Genomic DNA, 21,778 nt, shown 5'->3' on the forward strand with positions numbered 1-21,778 from the left:
CATGTTATAAGGGAAAATAATACAGTGAATAGACTGTCACCTAGAACCCATGCGTGAAAATCGCACCGCATCCGCACTTGCTTGCGGATGCTTGCGATTTTCACGCAACCCTATTCATTTCTATAGGGCCTGCGTTACGTGAAAAACGCACAAAGAGGAGCATGCTGCGATTTTCACGCAACGCACAAGTGATGCGTGAAAATCACCGCTCGTGTGCACTGTCCCATAGAAATGAATGGGTCAGGATTCAGTGCGGGTGCAATGCGTTCACCGCACGCATTGCACCCGCACGGAAAACTCGCCCGTGTGAAAGGGGCCTAAGATAATAAAAGGACAATAAAAGTTAAGTTTTAGTAAAAAAAAAAAAGGCAAACATACACATGTCAAGATGTAGCAATCAGTAGTCTAGGACTAAATGTAAAAAAGTGTATTTAAGCCTCTACATGTGTAGGGTACATATGTAAAGTGTTATTACAAATATTGAACCATTTTTTCTGTACAGAGCTGAGATGCTCTAGTAGCAGGATCTGAATTTTCTCTCTGCTCCGTCAGGCAGCTCAGCTGACCACTCCTTATATCTGATCTCTGACATTATAGACACTCATTATAGCTCAGTTCTCATCTTACTGTAAGAATGTGGCTTAAATAGGTGTTTATGACCTCTTGGTAAATTAGAGATAAGGGTAATTAGATGTATGAGTTACACAGCTAGACAGTTAACCCTTTGTGATGGATAGAGATACATAGTAAATAACTTACGTTTCGATAATAACTTATTTAAGATACTTTTTAGATCCTCAGCTTTGAATTCAGCTTTCTGGGAAAATGTAGAGAAAATAGCCTCAATATTGGAACCATTAAAGGGGTTGTGCAGGGGTTTTATATTGTGACCTATCCTCAGGATACGTCATCAATATCCGATCAGAGGGGATGTCGGGTGTCAGACCCTGCCGATCTGATATTGGTGACCCATCCTGAGGATAGGTCATAGATATAAAACCCATGCACAACCCTTTTAACAGTGTAATTTCTGTAGTGGATTATGCTCATAATATAAGTATATACAAAGGTAAGTTTAAGCAGTTTGACAGTCCAACATTGTGTTTTTAAGATCTATTATTCTGCATTGATTAATTTCATTATATACTGTATCTTTATAGGACATGATTTGTTTTTCTGATATGACACATGATAAAATTCTGACTGCAGAACACTACCACTAGTGGGAGCTTACTGCATATGGATTTATTCAACTAATATTGAGTTTAATGGGAGCTGTATAGATCTGTACACATGAGCTACCCCTACTGGCAGCTGCCGATCAGTATAAGGCCTCATGCACACGACCGTTGTGTGCATCCGTGGCCGTTGTGCCGTTTTCCTTTTTTTTTTTTTCGCGGACCCATTGACTTTCAATGGGTCCGTGGGAAAAACGGAAAATGCACCGTTTGGCAGCCGCATCCGTGATCCGTGTTTCCTGGCCGTGAAAAAAATATGACCTGTCCTATTTTTTTCACGGCCAACGGTTTACGGACCCATTCAAGTCAATGGGTCCGTGAAAAATCACGGATGCACACAAGATTGTCATCCGCGTCCGTGATCCGTGTCCGTTTTTTCCTATCATTTCAATGGCAAACTTGACTTAGATTTTTTTTTCTTTTTTCATGTCCGTGGATCCACCAAAAATCAAGGAAGACCCACGGACGAAAAAACGGTCACGGATCACGGACCTACGGACCCCGTTTTTGCGGACCTTAAAAAAAAACGATCGTGTGCATGAGGCCTAATACTAACAACTCAAACTGAAGTGAATTAGTTAAAAGAGCGTATTGCTATAATTGTATTATGACTGAAATTCTGGAACTCCTGCTTTTCTACTAAACTGGCCTTAGGCTCATCTGGTGATTCATAGGCTATGTACACCTTCAGGGACATTTTATTTATGATTGCATTTTGCTTATTTTGGGCTAAAAATCTTTTTTTTTAGTTAGTCTTGATAAAAAAAAATGTTCAGACATCTTTGAAATACAGAAGTTAAAAAATCAGTCTGTTTGCAAGCTGTGACTTTGTGTTTTCTTTGAATCCTGTCATCTGTCGGCTCATGTGTAGCTCTTTTCTCTGATCTCCTGACTTCATAAACACTCCTTTAAGCCATATTCTTATCGGTTGGATAAGAATTGAGCTATAATGTGTGTTTGAGCTCAGGAGATCAGAGATAAAAGCTACACATGAGCTACACATGAGCCGTCAGATTATTTTTAGCCCAAAAGGAGTAAAATTCAATTCTAAAAATAAATGCCCCTCAAGGTGTACATAGCCTTTAAAGAGCAGCTGCAGTTTTAAATAAATTTTCATCTGTACAGAAAGTTTAGTATGATATTACTTGCTCCACATCTATCTGTTTTCCCAGAGCTAGTGGATGGAGACTAGCTGCTGTGATATCTCCTATCCTCTTCACACAGAGAAGAGGAGATCCTGCTCACCCTATCTTTCTGTAGCTCACCCTCAGAAATAGTAGCAGCAAGGAGGACATTATGGAGCAGTACCAAGCAGTGTAAATGTGAATCCAGCACTGGGGTGAGATAGAAGATACTAGATTACACAGCGGAATCTCTATGTGTGTGTCTCTCTCTCACTCTCTCTCTTATTCCAACTATTCCCTCTTCTTCCCCTCTCCATAGACTTGTTCGGACGACAGCTGTTATCTGATCCCTCAGTGAGTTGATAATAGTCTCCTCTGTGCCTCACTGAAGACAACCTTTACCAGTACAACTACAGGATGCTTGAAGATTTACACAGTATTATGGATTCTACTACTACACCAATATGAAGCAGTCTATTACAGTAGATATCATCCACGTTACCTCTTCATGCTTCTTCTCTGCTCTATTCTGGTCCTCTGTAGCTGGGCTTGAGCTCACTAAATGCTTCAAGGGGCAAAAGAGAAAAAAATAGCACAAAATTAATTATTAAGATAAGATAAGATGCCTTTATTGTCACTGTACAGTACAATGTAATACAATGTACAATACAATGAAATGTTGTACAATACAATGAAATATTAGACAAATAGACTGCAATATTTAAAAGACTTGAGGGGTGTAGCTATATGGGACATGGACATGCTGTAATTAAAGGGAACCTGTCATCGGGATTTTGGGTATAGAGCTGAGGACATGGGTTGCTAGATGGCCGCTAGCACATCCGCAATACCCAGTCCCCATAGCTCTGTGTGCTTTTATTGTGTAAATAAAACTATTTGATACATATGCAAATTAACCTGAGTCGAGTCCTGTACGTGAGATGAGTCAGGGACAGGACTCATCTCAGGTTAATTTGCATATGTATCAAATAGTTTTATTTACACAAGAAAAGCACACAGAGCTATGGGGACTGGGTATTGCGGATGTGCTAGCGGCCATCTAGCAACCCATGTCCTCAGCTCTATACACAAAATCCCGGTGACAGGTTCCCTTTAAGACCTCTAGGTTAAAACGTGCAAGCTCTTTCTTATGTGCGCCAATGTATCAATAAAGGATTAAAGAATTTTATAGCCACTAAAACTGTTGGAATTTTCTCTTTCTTCTGCAACTGTTATTGTGCACTTCAGAAGCTTTGGCATCATGCTTTTACAAATTACTAGTCATCCGGGTGGTGCAATTCCATGAAACAGTCGAACAGTCTGAGCTGGGCCTACGACTCCCAGGCATGCGCAGTGAAGTGAGATGTACTCTGGCTTCCTCTCTACACTGCGCATGCAGCGGGGGAGAGAATCTGCACATAAACTGTGCACAAATGAAGCTGAGACTTTACAGCACATACCCTCAGGCAGTGCTTCTTTTTCACCCTCTTCTCCTCTGTATAGGCTTCTATGGCCTGCATCTGTAACCTGATCCCTCAGTGGGCTGACTGTCTCAAAATAATGTGGTATCGATGGCTACCGTGAAAGACAGTTATATTAACAATATAAAATAATCATGATGTTCATGTCTTACCTCATATACTTTAGCACCCACCATGTTGCCAATTTCTCTAAAGTAAAAACAACTATCATTAATGAAAAATTATGAATTAAAAAATAATTATAACAAAGCTATATAAATTCTATTTCCTAGGTATGGGTTTTGCTGGCACATTAAAAAGGTTGTACAAGATTAGTAAAAAGCCTTAATTCCAAAGCAGCACCACACCTGTTGATAGTTTGTGTGTGATATTGCAGGCCGGTCATAATCACTTACCTGTAAATGGGGCTGAGCTACAGGATCAGGCATAACCCATGCACAAGAGTGGTGCTATTTCTGCAATAATGCGTGCATGGACAGCCTAGCAAAATAATAATATCCCTGCTGGTCAAGTGGGTGAATAATTATTGGGTGCTTCAGTGGCTACTTATGTGTCTAGATAAGTCATTATGTCAGAAGTTCTATCTAGATGAATCATTATCTCAGAAGCTCTGTTTACATAAGTCAACATCTCAGAAGCTCTGCCAAGATAAGTCATTATCTCAGAAGCTCTGTCTAGATGATTAAATATCTCAGAAGCTCTGTCTAGTGTAGTAAATATCTCAGGAGCTCTGTCTAGTTCAGTAAATATCTCAGGAGCTCTGTCTAGTGTAGTAAATATCTCAGGAGCTCTGTCTAGTGTAGTAAATATCTCAGGAGCTCTGTCTAGTGTAGTAAATATCTCAGGAGCTCTGTCTAGTGTAGTAAATATCTCAGGAGCTCTGTCTAGTGTAGTAAATATCTCAGGAGCTCTGTCTAGTGTAGTAAATATCTCAGAAGCTCTGTCTAGTGTAGTAAATATCTCAGGAGCTCTGTCTAGTTCAGTAAATATCTCAGGAGCTCTGTCTAGTGTAGTAAATATCTCAGGAGCTCTGTCTAGTGTAGTAAATATCTCAGGAGCTCTGTCTAGTGTAGTAAATATCTCAGGAGCTCTGTCTAGTGTAGTAAATATCTCAGGAGCTCTGTCTAGTGTAGTAAATATCTCAGGAGCTCTGTCTAGTGTAGTAAATATCTCAGAAGCTCTGTCTAGTGTAGTAAATATCTCAGGAGCTCTGTCTAGTTCAGTAAATATCTCAGGAGCTCTGTCTAGTGTAGTAAATATCTCAGGAGCTCTGTCTAGTGTAGTAAATATCTCAGAAGCTCTGTCTAGTTCAGTAAATATCTCAGGAGCTCTGTCTAGTGTAGTAAATATCTCAGAAGCTCTGTCTAGTGTAGTAAATATCTCAGGAGCTCTGTCTAGATGATTAAATATCTCAGAAGCTCTGTCTAGATGAGTAAATATCTCAGGAGCTCTGTCTAGTGTAGTAAATATCTCAGAAGCTCTGTCTAGTGTAGTAAATATCTCAGGAGCTCTGTCTAGTGTAGTAAATATCTCAGGAGCTCTGTCTAGTGTAGTAAATATCTCAGGAGCTCTGTCTAGTGTAGTAAATATCTCAGGAGCTCTGTCTAGTGTAGTAAATATCTCAGGAGCTCTGTCTAGTGTAGTAAATATCTCAGAAGCTCTGTCTAGTGTAGTAAATATCTCAGGAGCTCTGTCTAGTTCAGTAAATATCTCAGGAGCTCTGTCTAGTGTAGTAAATATCTCAGGAGCTCTGTCTAGTGTAGTAAATATCTCAGGAGCTCTGTCTAGTGTAGTAAATATCTCAGGAGCTCTGTCTAGTGTAGTAAATATCTCAGGAGCTCTGTCTAGTGTAGTAAATATCTCAGAAGCTCTGTCTAGTGTAGTAAATATCTCAGGAGCTCTGTCTAGTTCAGTAAATATCTCAGGAGCTCTGTCTAGTGTAGTAAATATCTCAGGAGCTCTGTCTAGTGTAGTAAATATCTCAGAAGCTCTGTCTAGTGTAGTAAATATCTCAGAAGTAGAGTTGAGCGAACACCTGGATGTTCGGGTTCGAGAAGTTCGGCCGAACATCCCGGAAATGTTCGGGTTCGGGATCCGAACCCGATCCGAACTTCGTCCCGAACCCGAACCCCATTGAAGTCAATGGGGACCCGAACTTTTCGGCACTAAAAAGGCTGTAAAACAGCCCAGGAAAGAGCTAGAGGGCTGCAAAAGGCAGCAACATGTAGGTAAATCCCCTGCAAACAAATGTGGATAGGGAAATGAATTAAAATAAAAATTAAATAAATAAAAATTAACCAAAATCAATTGGAGAGAGGTTCCATAGCAGAGAATCTGGCTTCCCGTCACCCACCACTGGAACAGTCCATTCTCAGATATTTAGGCCCCGGCACCCAGGCAGAGGAGAGAGGTCCCGTAACAGAGAATCTGTCTTCATGTCAGCAGAGAATTAGTCTGCATGTCATAGCAGAGAATGAGGCTTCACGTCAGCCACCACTGCAACAGTCCATTGGCATATATTTAGGCCCAGCACCCAGGCAGAGGAGGGAGGTCCCGTAACAGAGAATCTGTCTTCATGTCAGCAGAGAATTAGTCTGCATGTCATAGCAGAGAATGAGGCTTCACGTCAGCCACCACTGCAACAGTCCATTGGCATATATTTAGGCCCAGCACACACACAGGCAGAGGAGAGAGGTCCCGTAACAGAGAATCTGGCTTCATGTCAGCAGAGAATCAGTCTGCATGTCATAGCAGAGAATGAGGCTTCACGTCAGCCACCACTGCAACAGTCCATTGGCATATATTTAGGCCCAGCACACACACAGGCAGAGGAGAGAGGTCCCGTAACAGAGAATCTGGCTTCATGTCAGCAGAGAATCAGTCTGCATGTCATAGCAGAGAATGAGGCTTCACGTCAGCCACCACTGCAACAGTCCATTGGCATATATTTAGGCCCAGCACCCAGGCAGAGGAGGGAGGTCCCGTAACAGAGAATCTGTCTTCATGTCAGCAGAGAATTAGTCTGCATGTCATAGCAGAGAATGAGGCTTCACGTCAGCCACCACTGCAACAGTCCATTGGCATATATTTAGGCCCAGCACACACACAGGCAGAGGAGAGAGGTCCCGTAACAGAGAATCTGGCTTCATGTCAGCAGAGAATCAGTCTGCATGTCATAGCAGAGAATGAGGCTTCACGTCACCCACCACTGCAACAGTCCATTGGCATATATTTAGGCCTAGCACACAGGCAGAGCAGAGAGGTCCCGTAACAGACAATCTGGCTTCATGTCAGCAGAGAATCAGTCTGCATGTCATAGCAGAGAATGAGGCTTCACGTCACCCACCACTGCAACAGTCCATTGGCATATATTTAGGCCTAGCACACAGGCAGAGCAGAGAGGTCCCGTAACAGACAATCTGGCTTCATGACAGCAGAGAATTAGTCTGCATGTCATAGCAGAGAATGAGGCTTCACGTCAGCCACCACTGCAACAGTCCATTGGCATATATTTAGGCCCAGCACACACACAGGCAGAGGAGAGAGGTCCCGTAACAGAGAATCTGGCTTCATGTCAGCAGAGAATCAGTCTGCATGTCATAGCAGAGAATGAGGCTTCACGTCAGCCACCACTGCAACAGTCCATTGGCATATATTTAGGCCCAGCACACACACAGGCAGAGGAGAGAGGTCCCGTAACAGAGAATCTGGCTTCATGTCAGCAGAGAATCAGTCTGCATGTCATAGCAGAGAATGAGGCTTCACGTCAGCCACCACTGCAACAGTCCATTGGCATATATTTAGGCCCAGCACCCAGGCAGAGGAGGGAGGTCCCGTAACAGAGAATCTGTCTTCATGTCAGCAGAGAATTAGTCTGCATGTCATAGCAGAGAATGAGGCTTCACGTCAGCCACCACTGCAACAGTCCATTGGCATATATTTAGGCCCAGCACACACACAGGCAGAGGAGAGAGGTCCCGTAACAGAGAATCTGGCTTCATGTCAGCAGAGAATCAGTCTGCATGTCATAGCAGAGAATGAGGCTTCACGTCACCCACCACTGCAACAGTCCATTGGCATATATTTAGGCCTAGCACACAGGCAGAGCAGAGAGGTCCCGTAACAGACAATCTGGCTTCATGTCAGCAGAGAATCAGTCTGCATGTCATAGCAGAGAATGAGGCTTCACGTCACCCACCACTGCAACAGTCCATTGGCATATATTTAGGCCTAGCACACAGGCAGAGCAGAGAGGTCCCGTAACAGACAATCTGGCTTCATGACAGCAGAGAATTAGTCTGCATGTCATAGCAGAGAATGAGGCTTCACGTCAGCCACCACTGCAACAGTCCATTGGCATATATTTAGGCCCAGCACCCAGGCAGAGGAGAGAGGTCCCGTAACAGACAATCTGGCTTCATGTCAGCAGAGAATTAGTCTGCATGTCATAGCAGAGAATCAGGCTTCACGTCAGCCACCACTGCAACAGTCCATTGGCATATATTTAGGCCCAGCACCCAGGCAGAGGAGAGAGGTCCCGTAACAGACAATCTGGCTTCATGTCAGCAGAGAATTAGTCTGCATGTCATAGCAGAGAATCAGGCTTCACGTCAGCCACCACTGCAACAGTCCATTGGCATATATTTAGGCCCAGCACCCAGGCAGAGGAGAGAGGTCCCGTAACAGACAATCTGGCTTCATGTCAGCAGAGAATTAGTCTGCATGTCATAGCAGAGAATGAGGCTTCACGTCAGCCACCACTGCAACAGTCCATTGGCATATATTTAGGCCTAGCACACAGGCAGAGCAGAGAGGTCCCGTAACAGACAATCTGGCTTCATGACAGCAGAGAATCAGTCTGCATGTCATAGCAGAGAATCAGGCTTCACGTCAGCCACCACTGCAACAGTCCATTGTCATAAATTTAGGCCCAGCACCCAGGCAGAGGAGAGAGGTCCCGTAACAGAGAATCTGGCTTCATGTCAGCAGAGAATCAGTCTTCATATCATAGCAGAGAATCAGGCTTCACGTCACCCACCACTGTAAGAGTCAATTTTCATAAATTTAGGCCCAGAACCCAGGCAGAGGAGAAAGGTCCCGTAACAGACAATCTGGCTTCATGTCAGCAGAGAATCAGTCTTCATATCATAGCCTAGAATCAGGCTTCACGTCACCCACCACTGTAAGAGTCAATTTTCATAAATTTAGGCCCAGAACCCAGGCAGAGGAGAAAGGTCCCGTAACAGACAATCTGGCTTCATGTCAGCAGAGAATCAGTCTTCATATCATAGCAGAGAATCAGGCTTCACGTCACCCACCACTGCAACAGTCAATTGTCATAAATTTAGGCCCAGCACCCAGGCAGAGGAGAGAGCTCCCGTAACAGAGGATCTGGCTTCATGTCAGCAGAGAATCAGTCTGCATGTCATAGCAGAGAATGAGGCTTCACGTCACCCACCACTGCAACAGTCCATTGGCATATATTTAGGCCTAGCACACAGGCAGAGCAGAGAGGTCCCGTAACAGACAATCTGGCTTCATGTCAGCAGAGAATCAGTCTGCATGTCATAGCAGAGAATGAGGCTTCACGTCACCCACCACTGCAACAGTCCATTGGCATATATTTAGGCCTAGCACACAGGCAGAGCAGAGAGGTCCCGTAACAGACAATCTGGCTTCATGACAGCAGAGAATCAGTCTGCATGTCATAGCAGAGAATGAGGCTTCACGTCACCCACCACTGCAACAGTCCATTGGCATATATTTAGGCCTAGCACACAGGCAGAGCAGAGAGGTCCCGTAACAGACAATCTGGCTTCATGTCAGCAGAGAATCAGTCTGCATGTCATAGCAGAGAATGAGGCTTCACGTCACCCACCACTGCAACAGTCCATTGGCATATATTTAGGCCTAGCACACAGGCAGAGCAGAGAGGTCCCGTAACAGACAATCTGGCTTCATGACAGCAGAGAATCAGTCTGCATGTCATAGCAGAGAATGAGGCTTCACGTCACCCACCACTGCAACAGTCCATTGGCATATATTTAGGCCTAGCACACAGGCAGAGCAGAGAGGTCCCGTAACAGACAATCTGGCTTCATGTCAGCAGAGAATCAGTCTGCATGTCATAGCAGAGAATGAGGCTTCACGTCACCCACCACTGCAACAGTCCATTGGCATATATTTAGGCCTAGCACACAGGCAGAGCAGAGAGGTCCCGTAACAGACGATCTGGCTTCATGTCAGCAGAGAATCAGTCTGCATGTCATAGCAGAGAATCAGGCTTCACGTCAGCCACCACTGCAACAGTCCATGGTCATAAATTTAGGCCCAGCACCCAGGCAGAGGAGAGAGGTCCCGTAACAGACAATCTGGCTTCATGTCAGCAGAGAATTAGTCTGCATGTCATAGCAGAGAATCAGGCTTCATGTCAGCCACCACTGCAACAGTCCATTGGCATATATTTAGGCCTAGCACACAGGCAGAGGAGAGGTTCATTCAACTTTGGGTAGCATCGCAATATAATGGTAAAATGAAAATAAAAATAGGATTGAATGAGGAAGTGCCCTGGAGTCCAATAATATATGGTTATGGGGAGGTAGTTAATGTCTAATCTGGACAAGGGACGGACAGGTCCTGTGGGATCCATGCCTGGTTCATTTTTATGAACGTCAGCTTGTCCACATTGGCTGTAGACAGGCGGCTGCGTTTGTCTGTAATGACGCCCCCTGCCGTGCTGAATACACGTTCAGACAAAACGCTGGCTGCCGGGCAGGCCAGCACCTCCAAGGCATAAAAGGCTAGCTCTGGCCACGTGGACAATTTAGAGACCCAGAAGTTGAATGGGGCCGAACCATCAGTCAGTACGTGGAGGGGTGTGCACACGTACTGTTCCACCATGTTAGTGAAATGTTGCCTCCTGCTAACACGTTGCGTATCAGGTGGTGGTGCAGTTAGCTGTGGCGTGTTGACAAAAGTTTTCCACATCTCTGCCATGCTAACCCTGCCCTCAGAGGAGCTGGCCGTGACACAGCTGCCTTGGCGACCTCTTGCTCCTCCTCTGCCTTGGCCTTGGGCTTCCACTTGTTCCCCTGTGACATTTGGGAATGCTCTCAGTAGCGCGTCTACCAACGTGCGCTTGTACTCGCGCATCTTCCTATCACGCTCCAGTGCAGGAAGTAAGGTGGGCACATTGTCTTTGTAGCGTGGATCCAGCAGGGTGGCAACCCAGTAGTCCGCACAGGTTAAAATGTGGGCAACTCTGCTGTCGTTGCGCAGGCACTGCAGCATGTAGTCGCTCATGTGTGCCAGGCTGCCCAGGGGTAAGGACAAGCTGTCCTCTGTGGGAGGCGTATCGTCATCGTCCTGCCTTTCCCCCCAGCCACGCACCAGTGATGGACCCGAGCTGCGTTGGGTGCCACCCCGCTGTGACCATGCTTCATCCTCATCCTCCTCCACCTCCTCCTCATCCTCGTCCTCCTCGTCCTCCAGTAGTGGGCCCTGGCTGGCCACATTTGTACCTGGCCTCTGCTGTTGCAAAAAACCTCCCTCTGAGTCACTTCGAAGAGACTGGCCTGAAAGTGCTAAAAATGACCCCTCTTCCTCATCCTCCTCCTCCTCCTCCTGGGCCACCTCCTGTTCCATCATCGCCCTAAGTGTTTTCTCAAGGAGACATAGAAGTGGTATTGTAACGCTGATAACGGTGTCATCGCCACTGGCCATGTTGGTGGAGTACTCGAAACAGCGCAACAGGGCACACAGGTCTCGCATGGAGGCCCAGTCATTGGTGGTGAAGTGGTGCTGTTCTGTAGTGCGACTGACCCGTGCGTGCTGCAGCTGAAACTCCACTATGGCCTGCTGCTGCTCGCACAGTCTGTCCAGCATGTGCAAGGTGGAGTTCCACCTGGTGGGCACGTCGCATATGAGGCGGTGAGCGGGAAGGCCGAAGTTACGCTGTAGCGCAGACAGGCGAGCAGCGGCAGGATGTGAACGCCGGAAGCGCGAACAGACGGCCCGCACTTTATGCAGCAGCTCTGACATGTCGGGGTAGTTGTGAATGAACTTCTGCACCACCAAATTCAGCACATGCGCCAAGCAAGGGATGTGCGTCAAATTGGCTAGTCCCAGAGCTGCAACGAGATTTCGCCCATTATCACACACCACCAGGCCGGGCTTGAGGCTCACCGGCAGCAACCACTCGTCGGTCTGTTGTTCAATACCCCGCCACAACTCCTGTGCGGTGTGGGGCCTGTCCCCCAAACATATGAGTTTCAGAATGGCCTGCTGACGTTTACCCCGGGCTGTGCTGAAGTTGGTGGTGAAGGTGTGTGGCTGACTGGATGAGCAGGTGGAAGAAGAGGAGGAGGAAGCCGAGAAGGAGGAGGTGGCAACAGGAGGCAAAGAATGTTGCCCTGCGATCCTTGGCGGCGGCAGGACGTGCGCCAAACAGCTCTCCGCCTGGGGCCCAGCTGCCACTACATTTACCCAGTGTGCAGTTAGGGAGATATAGCGTCCCTGGCCGTGCTTACTGGTCCACGTATCTGTGGTTAGGTGGACCTTGCTACAGATGGCGTTGCGCAGTGCACACTTGATTTTATCGGATACTTGGTTGTGCAGGGAAGGCACGGCTCTCTTGGAGAAGTAGTGCCGGCTGGGAACAACATACTGTGGGACAGCAAGCGACATGAGCTGTTTGAAGCTGTCTGTGTCCACCAGCCTAAATGACAGCATTTCATAGGCCAGTAGTTTAGAAATGCTGGCATTCAGGGCCAGGGATCGAGGGTGGCTAGGTGGGAATTTACGCTTTCTATCAAATGTTTGTGAGATGGAGAGCTGAACGCTGGCGTGTGACATGGTTGAGACGCTTGGTGACGGAGGTGGTGGTGGTGGTGTTGGTGGTACATCCCCTGTTTGCTGGGCGGCAGGTGCCAACGTTCCTCCAGAGGCGGAGGAAGAGGCCGAGGCGGCAGCAGCAGAATAGGCCGAGGCGGCAGCAGCAGAAGAGGTAGCAGGGGGAGCCTGAGTGACTTCCTTGGTTTTAAGGTGTTTACTCCACTGCAGTTCATGCTTTGCATGCAGGTGCCTGGTCATGCAGGTTGTGCTCAGGTTCAGAACGTTAATGCCTCGCTTCAGGCTCTGATGGCACAGCGTGCAAACCACTCGGGTCTTGTCGTCAGCACATTGTTTGAAGAAGTGCCATGCCAGGGAACTCCTTGAAGCTGCCTTTGGGGTGCTCGGTCCCAGATGGCGGCGGTCAGTAGCAGGCGGAGTCTCTTGGCGGCGGGTGTTCTGCTTTTGCCCACTGCTCCCTCTTTTGCTACGCTGTTGGCTCGGTCTCACCACTGCCTCTTCCTCCGAACTGTGAAAGTCAGTGGCACGACCTTCATTCCATGTGGGGTCTAGGACCTCATCGTCCCCTGCATCGTCTTCCACCCAGTCTTGATCCCTGACCTCCTGTTCAGTCTGCACACTGCAGAAAGACGCAGCAGTTGGCACCTGTGTTTCGTCATCATCAGAGACATGCTGAGGTGGTATTCCCATGTCCTCATCATCAGGAAACATAAGTGGTTGTGCGTCAGTGCATTCTATGTCTTTCACCGCTGGGGAAGGGCTAGGTGGATGCCCTTGGGAAACCCTGCCAGCGGAGTCTTCAAACAGCATAAGAGACTGCTGCATAACTTGAGGCTGAGACAGTTTCCCTGGTATGCATGGGGGTGATGTGACAGACTGATGGGGTTGGTTTTCAGGCGCCATCTGTGCGCTTTCTGCAGAAGACTGGGTGGGAGATAATGTGAACGTGCTGGATCCACTGTCGGCCACCCAATTGACTAATGCCTGTACCTGCTCAGGCCTTACCATCCTTAGAACGGCATTGGGCCCCACCATATATCGCTGTAAATTCTGGCGGCTACTGGGACCTGAGGTAGTTGGTACACTAGGACGTGTGGATGTGGCAGAACGGCCACGTCCTCTCCCAGCACCAGAGGGTCCACTAACACCACCACGACCATGTCCACGTCCGCGTCCCTTACTAGATGTTTTTCTCATTGTTATGGTTCACCACAACAACAAATATATTATTTGGCCCAATGTATTGTATTCAAATTCAGCGGGATATAAATTTGAGGCCTAGTATTTAGGCGCTGGGTGACCGGTATGGATTTAGTGACAGAATTAGACTTGGAAATGCACAGAAGCGTGTGTGTGAAGTTATTCTGAATGACCCTATGTGCACCTTCAATATTATATACCCTTTTAGGGATAGATTTCAAATAGCTCTGATATAGCAGAAACCACTAAATTATGAAATTGCTAAATTGGGAATTGTACTTCAACCCAGAACAAAAAATGTGCTTTGACGGACACTAAATATCTTGCCCAGCAACAACAGTACACGGTGGGTAACGAGAGATTTAGAGGGAATTAAATTTGAGGCCTAGTATTTAGGCGCTGGGTCACCGGTATGGATTTAGTGACAGAATTAGACTTGGAAATACACAGTAGCGGGTGTGTGTGAAGTTATTCTGAATGACCCTATGTGCACCTTCAATATTATATACCCTTTTAGGGATAGATTTCAAATAGCTCTGATATAGCAGAAACCACTAAATTATGAAATTGCTAAATTGGGAATTGTACTTCAACCCAGAACAAAAAATGTGCTTTGACGGACACTAAATATCTTGCCCAGCAACAACAGTACAGCGGTGGGTAACGAGAGATTTAGAGGGAATTAAATTTGAGGCCTAGTATTTAGGCGCTGGGTCACCGGTATGGATTTAGTGACAGAATTAGACTTGGAAATGCACAGAAGCGTGTGTGTGAAGTTATTCTGAATGACCCTATGTGCACCTTCAATATTATATACCCTTTTTGGGATAGATTTCAAATAGCTCTGATATAGCAGGAACCACTAAATTATGAAATTGCTAAATTGGGAATTGTACTTCAACCCAGAACAAAAAATGTGCTTTGACGGGCACTAAATAACTTTCCCAGCTACAACAGGACAACGGTAACGAGAGATTTAGAGGGATATAAATTTGAGGCCTAGTATTTAGGCGCTGGGTGACCGGTATGGATTTAGTGACAGAATTAGACTTGGAAATGCACAGAAGCGGTGTGTGTGAAGTTATTCTGAATGACCCTATGTGCACCTTCAATATTATATACCCTTTTAGGGATAGATTTCAAATAGCTCTGATATAGCAGAAACCACTAAATTATGAAATTGCTAAATTGGGAATTGTACTTCAACCCAGAACAAAAAATGTGCTTTGACGGACACTAAATATCTTGCCCAGCAACAACAGTACAGCGGTGGGTAACGAGAGATTTAGAGGGATTTAAATTTGAGGCCTAGTATTTAGGCGCTGGGTCACCGGTATGGATTTAGTGACAGAATTAGACTTGGAAATGCACAGAAGCGTGTGTGTGAAGTTATTCTGAATGACCCTATGTGCACCTTCAATATTATATACCCTTTTAGGGATAGATTTCAAATAGCTCTGATATAGCAGAAACCACTAAATTATGAAATTGCTAAATTGGGAATTGTACTTCAACCCAGAACAAAAAATGTGCTTTGACGGACACTAAATATCTTGCCCAGCAACAACAGTACAGCGGTGGGTAACGAGAGATTTAGAGGGATTTAAATTTGAGGCCTAGTATTTAGGCGCTGGGTGACAGGTATGGGTTTAGTGACAGAATTAGACTTGGAAATACACAGTAGCGGGTGTGTGTGAAGTTATTCTGAATGACCCTATGTGCACCTTCAATATTATATACCCTTTTTGGGATAGATTTCAAATAGCTCTGATATAGCAGGAACCACTAAATTATGAAATTGCTAAATTGGGAATTGTACTTCAACCCAGAACAAAAAATGTGCTTTGACGGACACTAAATATCTTGCCCAGCAACAACAGTACAGCGGTGGGTAACGAGAGATTTAGAGGGATTTAAATTTGAGGCCTAGTATTTAGGCGCTGGGTCACCGGTATGGATTTAGTGACAGAATTAGACTTGGAAATGCACAGAAGCGTGTGTGTGAAGTTATTCTGAATGACCCTATGTGCACCTTCAATATTATATACCCTTTTAGGGATAGATTTCAAATAGCTCTGATATAGCAGAAACCACTAAATTATGAAATTGCTAAATTGGGAATTGTACTTCAACCCAGAACAAAAAATGTGCTTTGACGGACACTAAATATCTTGCCCAGCAACAACAGTACAGCGGTGGGTAACGAGAGATTTAGAGGGATTTAAATTTGAGGCCTAGTATTTAGGCGCTGGGTCACCGGTATGGATTTAGTGACAGAATTAGACTTGGAAATGCACAGAAGCGTGTGTGTGAAGTTATTCTGAATGACCCTATGTGCACCTTCAATATTATATACCCTTTTAGGGATAGATTTCAAATAGCTCTGATATAGCAGAAACCACTAAATTATGAAATTGCTAAATTGGGAATTGTACTTCAACCCAGAACAAAAAATGTGCTTTGACGGACACTAAATATCTTGCCCAGCAACAACAGTACAGTGGTGGGTAACGAGAGATTTAGAGGGATTTAAATTTGAGGCCTAGTATTTAGGCGCTGGGTCACCGGTATGGATTTAGTGACAGAATTAGACTTGGAAATGCACAGAAGCGTGTGTGTGAAGTTATTCTGAATGACCCTATGTGCACCTTCAATATTATATACCCTTTTAGGGATAGATTTCAAATAGCTCTGATATAGCAGAAACCACTAAATTATGAAATTGCTAAATTGGGAATTGTACTTCAACCCAGAACAAAAAATGTGCTTTGACGGACACTAAATATCTTGCCCAGCAACAACAGTACACCGGTGGGTAACGAGAGATTTAGAGGGAATTAAATTTGAGGCCTAGTATTTAGGCGCTGGGTCACCGGTATGGATTTAGTGACAGAATTAGACTTGGAAATACACAGTAGCGGGTGTGTGTGAAGTTATTCTGAATGACCCTATGTGCACCTTCAATATTATATACCCTTTTAGGGATAGATTTCAAATAGCTCTGATATAGCAGAAACCACTAAATTATGAAATTGCTAAATTGGGAATTGTACTTCAACCCAGAACAAAAAATGTGCTTTGACGGACACTAAATATCTTGCCCAGCAACAACAGTACAGCGGTGGGTAACGAGAGATTTAGAGGGAATTAAATTTGAGGCCTAGTATTTAGGCGCTGGGTCACCGGTATGGATTTAGTGACAGAATTAGACTTGGAAATGCACAGAAGCGTGTGTGTGAAGTTATTCTGAATGACCCTATGTGCACCTTCAATATTATATACCCTTTTTGGGATAGATTTCAAATAGCTCTGATATAGCAGGAACCACTAAATTATGAAATTGCTAAATTGGGAATTGTACTTCAACCCAGAACAAAAAATGTGCTTTGACGGGCACTAAATAACTTTCCCAGCTACAACAGGACAACGGTAACGAGAGATTTAGAGGGATTTAAATTTGAGGCCTAGTATTTAGGCGCTGGGTGACAGGTATGGGTTTAGTGACAGAATTAGACTTGGAAATACACAGTAGCGGGTGTGTGTGAAGTTATTCTGAATGACCCTATGTGCACCTTCAATATTATATACCCTTTTAGGGATAGATTTCAAATAGCTCTGATATAGCAGAAACCACTAAATTATGAAATTGCTAAATTGGGAATTGTACTTCAACCCAGAACAAAAAATGTGCTTTGACGGACACTAAATATCTTGCCCAGCAACAACAGTACAGCGGTGGGTAACGAGAGATTTAGAGGGAATTAAATTTGAGGCCTAGTATTTAGGCGCTGGGTCACCGGTATGGATTTAGTGACAGAATTAGACTTGGAAATGCACAGAAGCGTGTGTGTGAAGTTATTCTGAATGACCCTATGTGCACCTTCAATATTATATACCCTTTTTGGGATAGATTTCAAATAGCTCTGATATAGCAGGAACCACTAAATTATGAAATTGCTAAATTGGGAATTGTACTTCAACCCAGAACAAAAAATGTGCTTTGACGGGCACTAAATAACTTTCCCAGCTACAACAGGACAACGGTAACGAGAGATTTAGAGGGATTTAAATTTGAGGCCTAGTATTTAGGCGCTGGGTGACAGGTATGGGTTTAGTGACAGAATTAGACTTGGAAATACACAGTAGCGGTGTGTGTGAAGTTATTCTGAATGACCCTATGTGCACCTTCAATATTATATACCCTTTTAGGGATAGATTTCAAATAGCTCTGATATAGCAGAAACCACTAAATTATGAAATTGCTAAATTGGGAATTGTACTTCAACCCAGAACAAAAAATGTGCTTTGACGGACACTAAATATCTTGCCCAGCAACAACAGTACAGCGGTGGGTAACGAGAGATTTAGAGGGAATTAAATTTGAGGCCTAGTATTTAGGCGCTGGGTCACCGGTATGGATTTAGTGACAGAATTAGACTTGGAAATACACAGTAGCGGGTGTGTGTGAAGTTATTCTGAATGACCCTATGTGCACCTTCAATATTATATACCCTTTTTGGGATAGATTTCAAATAGCTCTGATATAGCAGGAACCACTAAATTATGAAATTGCTAAATTGGGAATTGTACTTCAACCCAGAACAAAAAATGTGCTTTGACGGGCACTAAATAACTTTCCCAGCTACAACAGGACAACGGTAACGAGAGATTTAGAGGGATTTAAATTTGAGGCCTAGTATTTAGGCGCTGGGTGACAGGTATGGGTTTAGTGACAGAATTAGACTTGGAAATACACAGTAGCGGGTGTGTGTGAAGTTATTCTGAATGACCCTATGTGCACCTTCAATATTATATACCCTTTTTGGGATAGATTTCAAATAGCTCTGATATAGCAGAAACCACTAAATTATGAAATTGCTAAATTGGGAATTGTACTTCAACCCAGAACAAAAAATGTGCTTTGACGGACACTAAATATCTTGCCCAGCAACAACAGTACAGCGGTGGGTAACGAGAGATTTAGAGGGAATTAAATTTGAGGCCTAGTATTTAGGCGCTGGGTCACCGGTATGGATTTAGTGACAGAATTAGACTTGGAAATACACAGTAGCGGGTGTGTGTGAAGTTACTCTGAATGACCCTATGTGCACCTTCAATATTATATACCCTTTTTGGGATAGATTTCAAAGAGCTCTGATATAGCAGGAACCACTAAATTATGAAATTGCTAAATTGGGAATTGTATTTCAACCCAGAACAAGAAATGTGCTTGAACGGACACTAAATAACTCGCCCAGCTACAGCACTAGGGACAGATTTAGCTGGATATAAATTTGAGGCCTAGTATTTAGGCGCTGGGTGACCGGTATGGATTTAGTGACAGAATTAGACTGGGATATGGCCAAAAAATGAACAGACTATTGCTGGTTAAATGCACTTGGTGTGACAGCTTCACCCTGATGTAGGCTTTAGCCAAAAAACAACCACACCATTGAGGGTTAAATGCACTTGGTGACAGGCGCAGCTTGCCCCTGATTTTGTATATGGCCAAAAAATGAACAGACTATTGCTGGTTAAATGCACTTGGTGTGACAGCTTCACCCTGATGTAGGCTTTAGCCAAAAAACAACCACACCATTGAGGGTTAAATGCACTTGGTGACAGGCGCAGCTTGCCCCTGATTTTGTATATGGCCAAAAAATGAACAGACTATTGCTGGTTAAATGCACTTGGTGTGACAGCTTCACCCTGATGTAGGCTTTAGCCAAAAAACAACCACACCATTGAGGGTTAAATGCACTTGGTGACAGGCGCAGCTTGCCCCTGATTTTGTATATGGCCAAAAAATGAACAGACTATTGCTGGTTAAATGCACTTGGTGTGACAGCTTCACCCTGATGTAGGCTTTAGCCAAAAAACAACCACACCATTGAGGGTTAAATGCACTTGGTCGCAGCTTGTGCTGGCGCACCACAAGACACAAAATGGCCGCCGATCACCCCAGAAAAATGAGACTGACAAACGGTCTGTGCAGCCTAAAAACAGTGAGCAATTGAGGATCAGCAGCTCAATGATCCACAGCTGCAGATCGATCAGTTAATCAAGTCCTTTGGAGGAGTTAATCTGCCTAATCTCGCCCTACTGTCGCAGCCGCAACCTCTCCCTACGCTAATCAGAGCAGAGTGACGGGCGGCGCTATGTGACTCCAGCTTAAATAGAGGCTGGGTCACATGGTGCTCTGGCCAATCACAGCCATGCCAATAGTAGGCATGGCTGTGATGGCCTCTTGGGGCAAGTAGTATGACGCTTGTTGATTGGCTGCTTTGCAGCCTTTCAAAAAGCGCCAAGAAAGCGTCACAAAAGCGCGAAGAAAGCGACGAACACCGAACCCGAACCCGGACTTTTACGAAAATGTCCGGGTTCGGGTCCGTGTCACGGACACCCCAAAATTCGGTACGAACCCGAACTATACAGTTCGAGTTCGCTCATCCCTACTCAGAAGCTCTGTCTAGTGTAGTAAATATCTCAGGAGCTCTGTCTAGATGATTAAATATCTCAGAAGCTCTGTCTAGATGAGTAAATATCTCAGGAGCTCTGTCTAGTGTAGTAAATATCTCAGAAGCTCTGTCTAGTGTAGTAAATATCTCAGGAGCTCTGTCTAGTGTAGTAAATATCTCAGAAGCTCTGTCTAGTGTAGTAAATATCTCAGGAGCTCTGTCTAGTGTAGTAAATATCTCAGAAGCTCTGTCTAGATGATTAAATATCTCAGAAGCTCTGTCTAGTGTAGTAAATATCTCAGAAGCTCTGTCTAGATGAGTAAATATCTCAGGAGTTTTGTACCTGATCTTGTCAGCTTCCTTATCTTTAAGGTTAAGGTGGCCATACACATTAAGTAGAAGTTGGTTGATGAAGTGTCTGGTGAACATTTGATTCACAGACACTGACATATACATTTTAGTCCATATCGGTTGTTGTTCAGAGACCATACATATTCAATGAAACTGGGTGATGGACAAAAGATGTTTCAGGAAACATTATTTCAAAGAAAAATCTTTTGTCCATGAACGATCTTCCCTTGAATGAAAGATCTTTTGCACGTCTATAGGATGAAAATATTAAAGGGGTTCTCCGGGAATTAAGAAAATGAAAATAACAAAAAAATATTACTTTATTATAAATATATTCCCAAATATCTTTCATTAGTTATAATGGCTCGTTTTGTCTGGGGAGCAATCATTAGGAGAAATAAAATGGCCGCCTTCCTATTAGTACACACAAAATCTGTCCTAATCACATAGCAGGACACAGCCACATCCCCACCTCCTCTCTGTACTTCATGTCTCCTAATGAAGTCCATTCCTACAGAGATTCAGCTGAAAGTCATATTAAACTGTATTCAGGACCATAATCCCTGACAAGCAGAGCAGAGAGGAGGATGAGGCAGATCTTTACCTCAGTGTTGTGAAGTAACTTGTCCTGCTGTGTGATTAGGACAGGTTTTGTGTGCACTAATAGGACGGTGGCCATTTTATTTCTCCTAATTGCTCCCCAGACAAAACGAGCCATTATAACTAATGAAAGGTATTTGAGAATATATATATAATAAAGTAATATTTACATATTTTCATTTTCTTAATTCCTGGAGAACCCCTTTAAACACACTCCTCTTCATTTTAACCACTTAAGGACCACAGGTTTATACCCCCCTAGTGACCAGGCCCTTTTTTACAAATCGGCACTCCACAACTTTAGCGGTTTATTGCTCGGTCATGCAACTTACCACCCAAATGAATTTTACCTCCTTTTCTTCTCACTAATAGAGCTTTCATTTGGTGGTATTTCATTGCCGCTGACATTTTTACTTTTTTTGTTATTAATCGAAATTTATGACATTTTTCACTTTCAGCTGTAAAATTTTGCAAAA

The 21,778-nt window shown here is 44.4% G+C and overlaps 1 protein-coding gene across 1 annotated transcript in view; it reads right to left on the minus strand.

Annotated features, from left to right (window-relative positions):
- The window catches only part of LOC122924160 (calpain-8-like), a 93,931-nt gene that overhangs the window by 16,665 nt on the left and 55,488 nt on the right, over positions 1–21,778 (minus strand). The window contains exons 14-16 of the mRNA XM_044275097.1: positions 3,996–4,032; positions 2,865–2,927; positions 760–817 (exon numbers count right to left, since the gene is read on the minus strand). Of these exons, the coding sequence (XP_044131032.1) occupies positions 760–817; positions 2,865–2,927; positions 3,996–4,032 (158 nt within the window). The remainder of the gene's footprint in view (positions 1–759; positions 818–2,864; positions 2,928–3,995; positions 4,033–21,778) is intronic.

Source organism: Bufo gargarizans, unplaced genomic scaffold, assembly GCF_014858855.1.
Source record: "Bufo gargarizans isolate SCDJY-AF-19 unplaced genomic scaffold, ASM1485885v1 original_scaffold_878_pilon, whole genome shotgun sequence".
Lineage (NCBI taxonomy): Eukaryota > Metazoa > Chordata > Amphibia > Anura > Bufonidae > Bufo > Bufo gargarizans.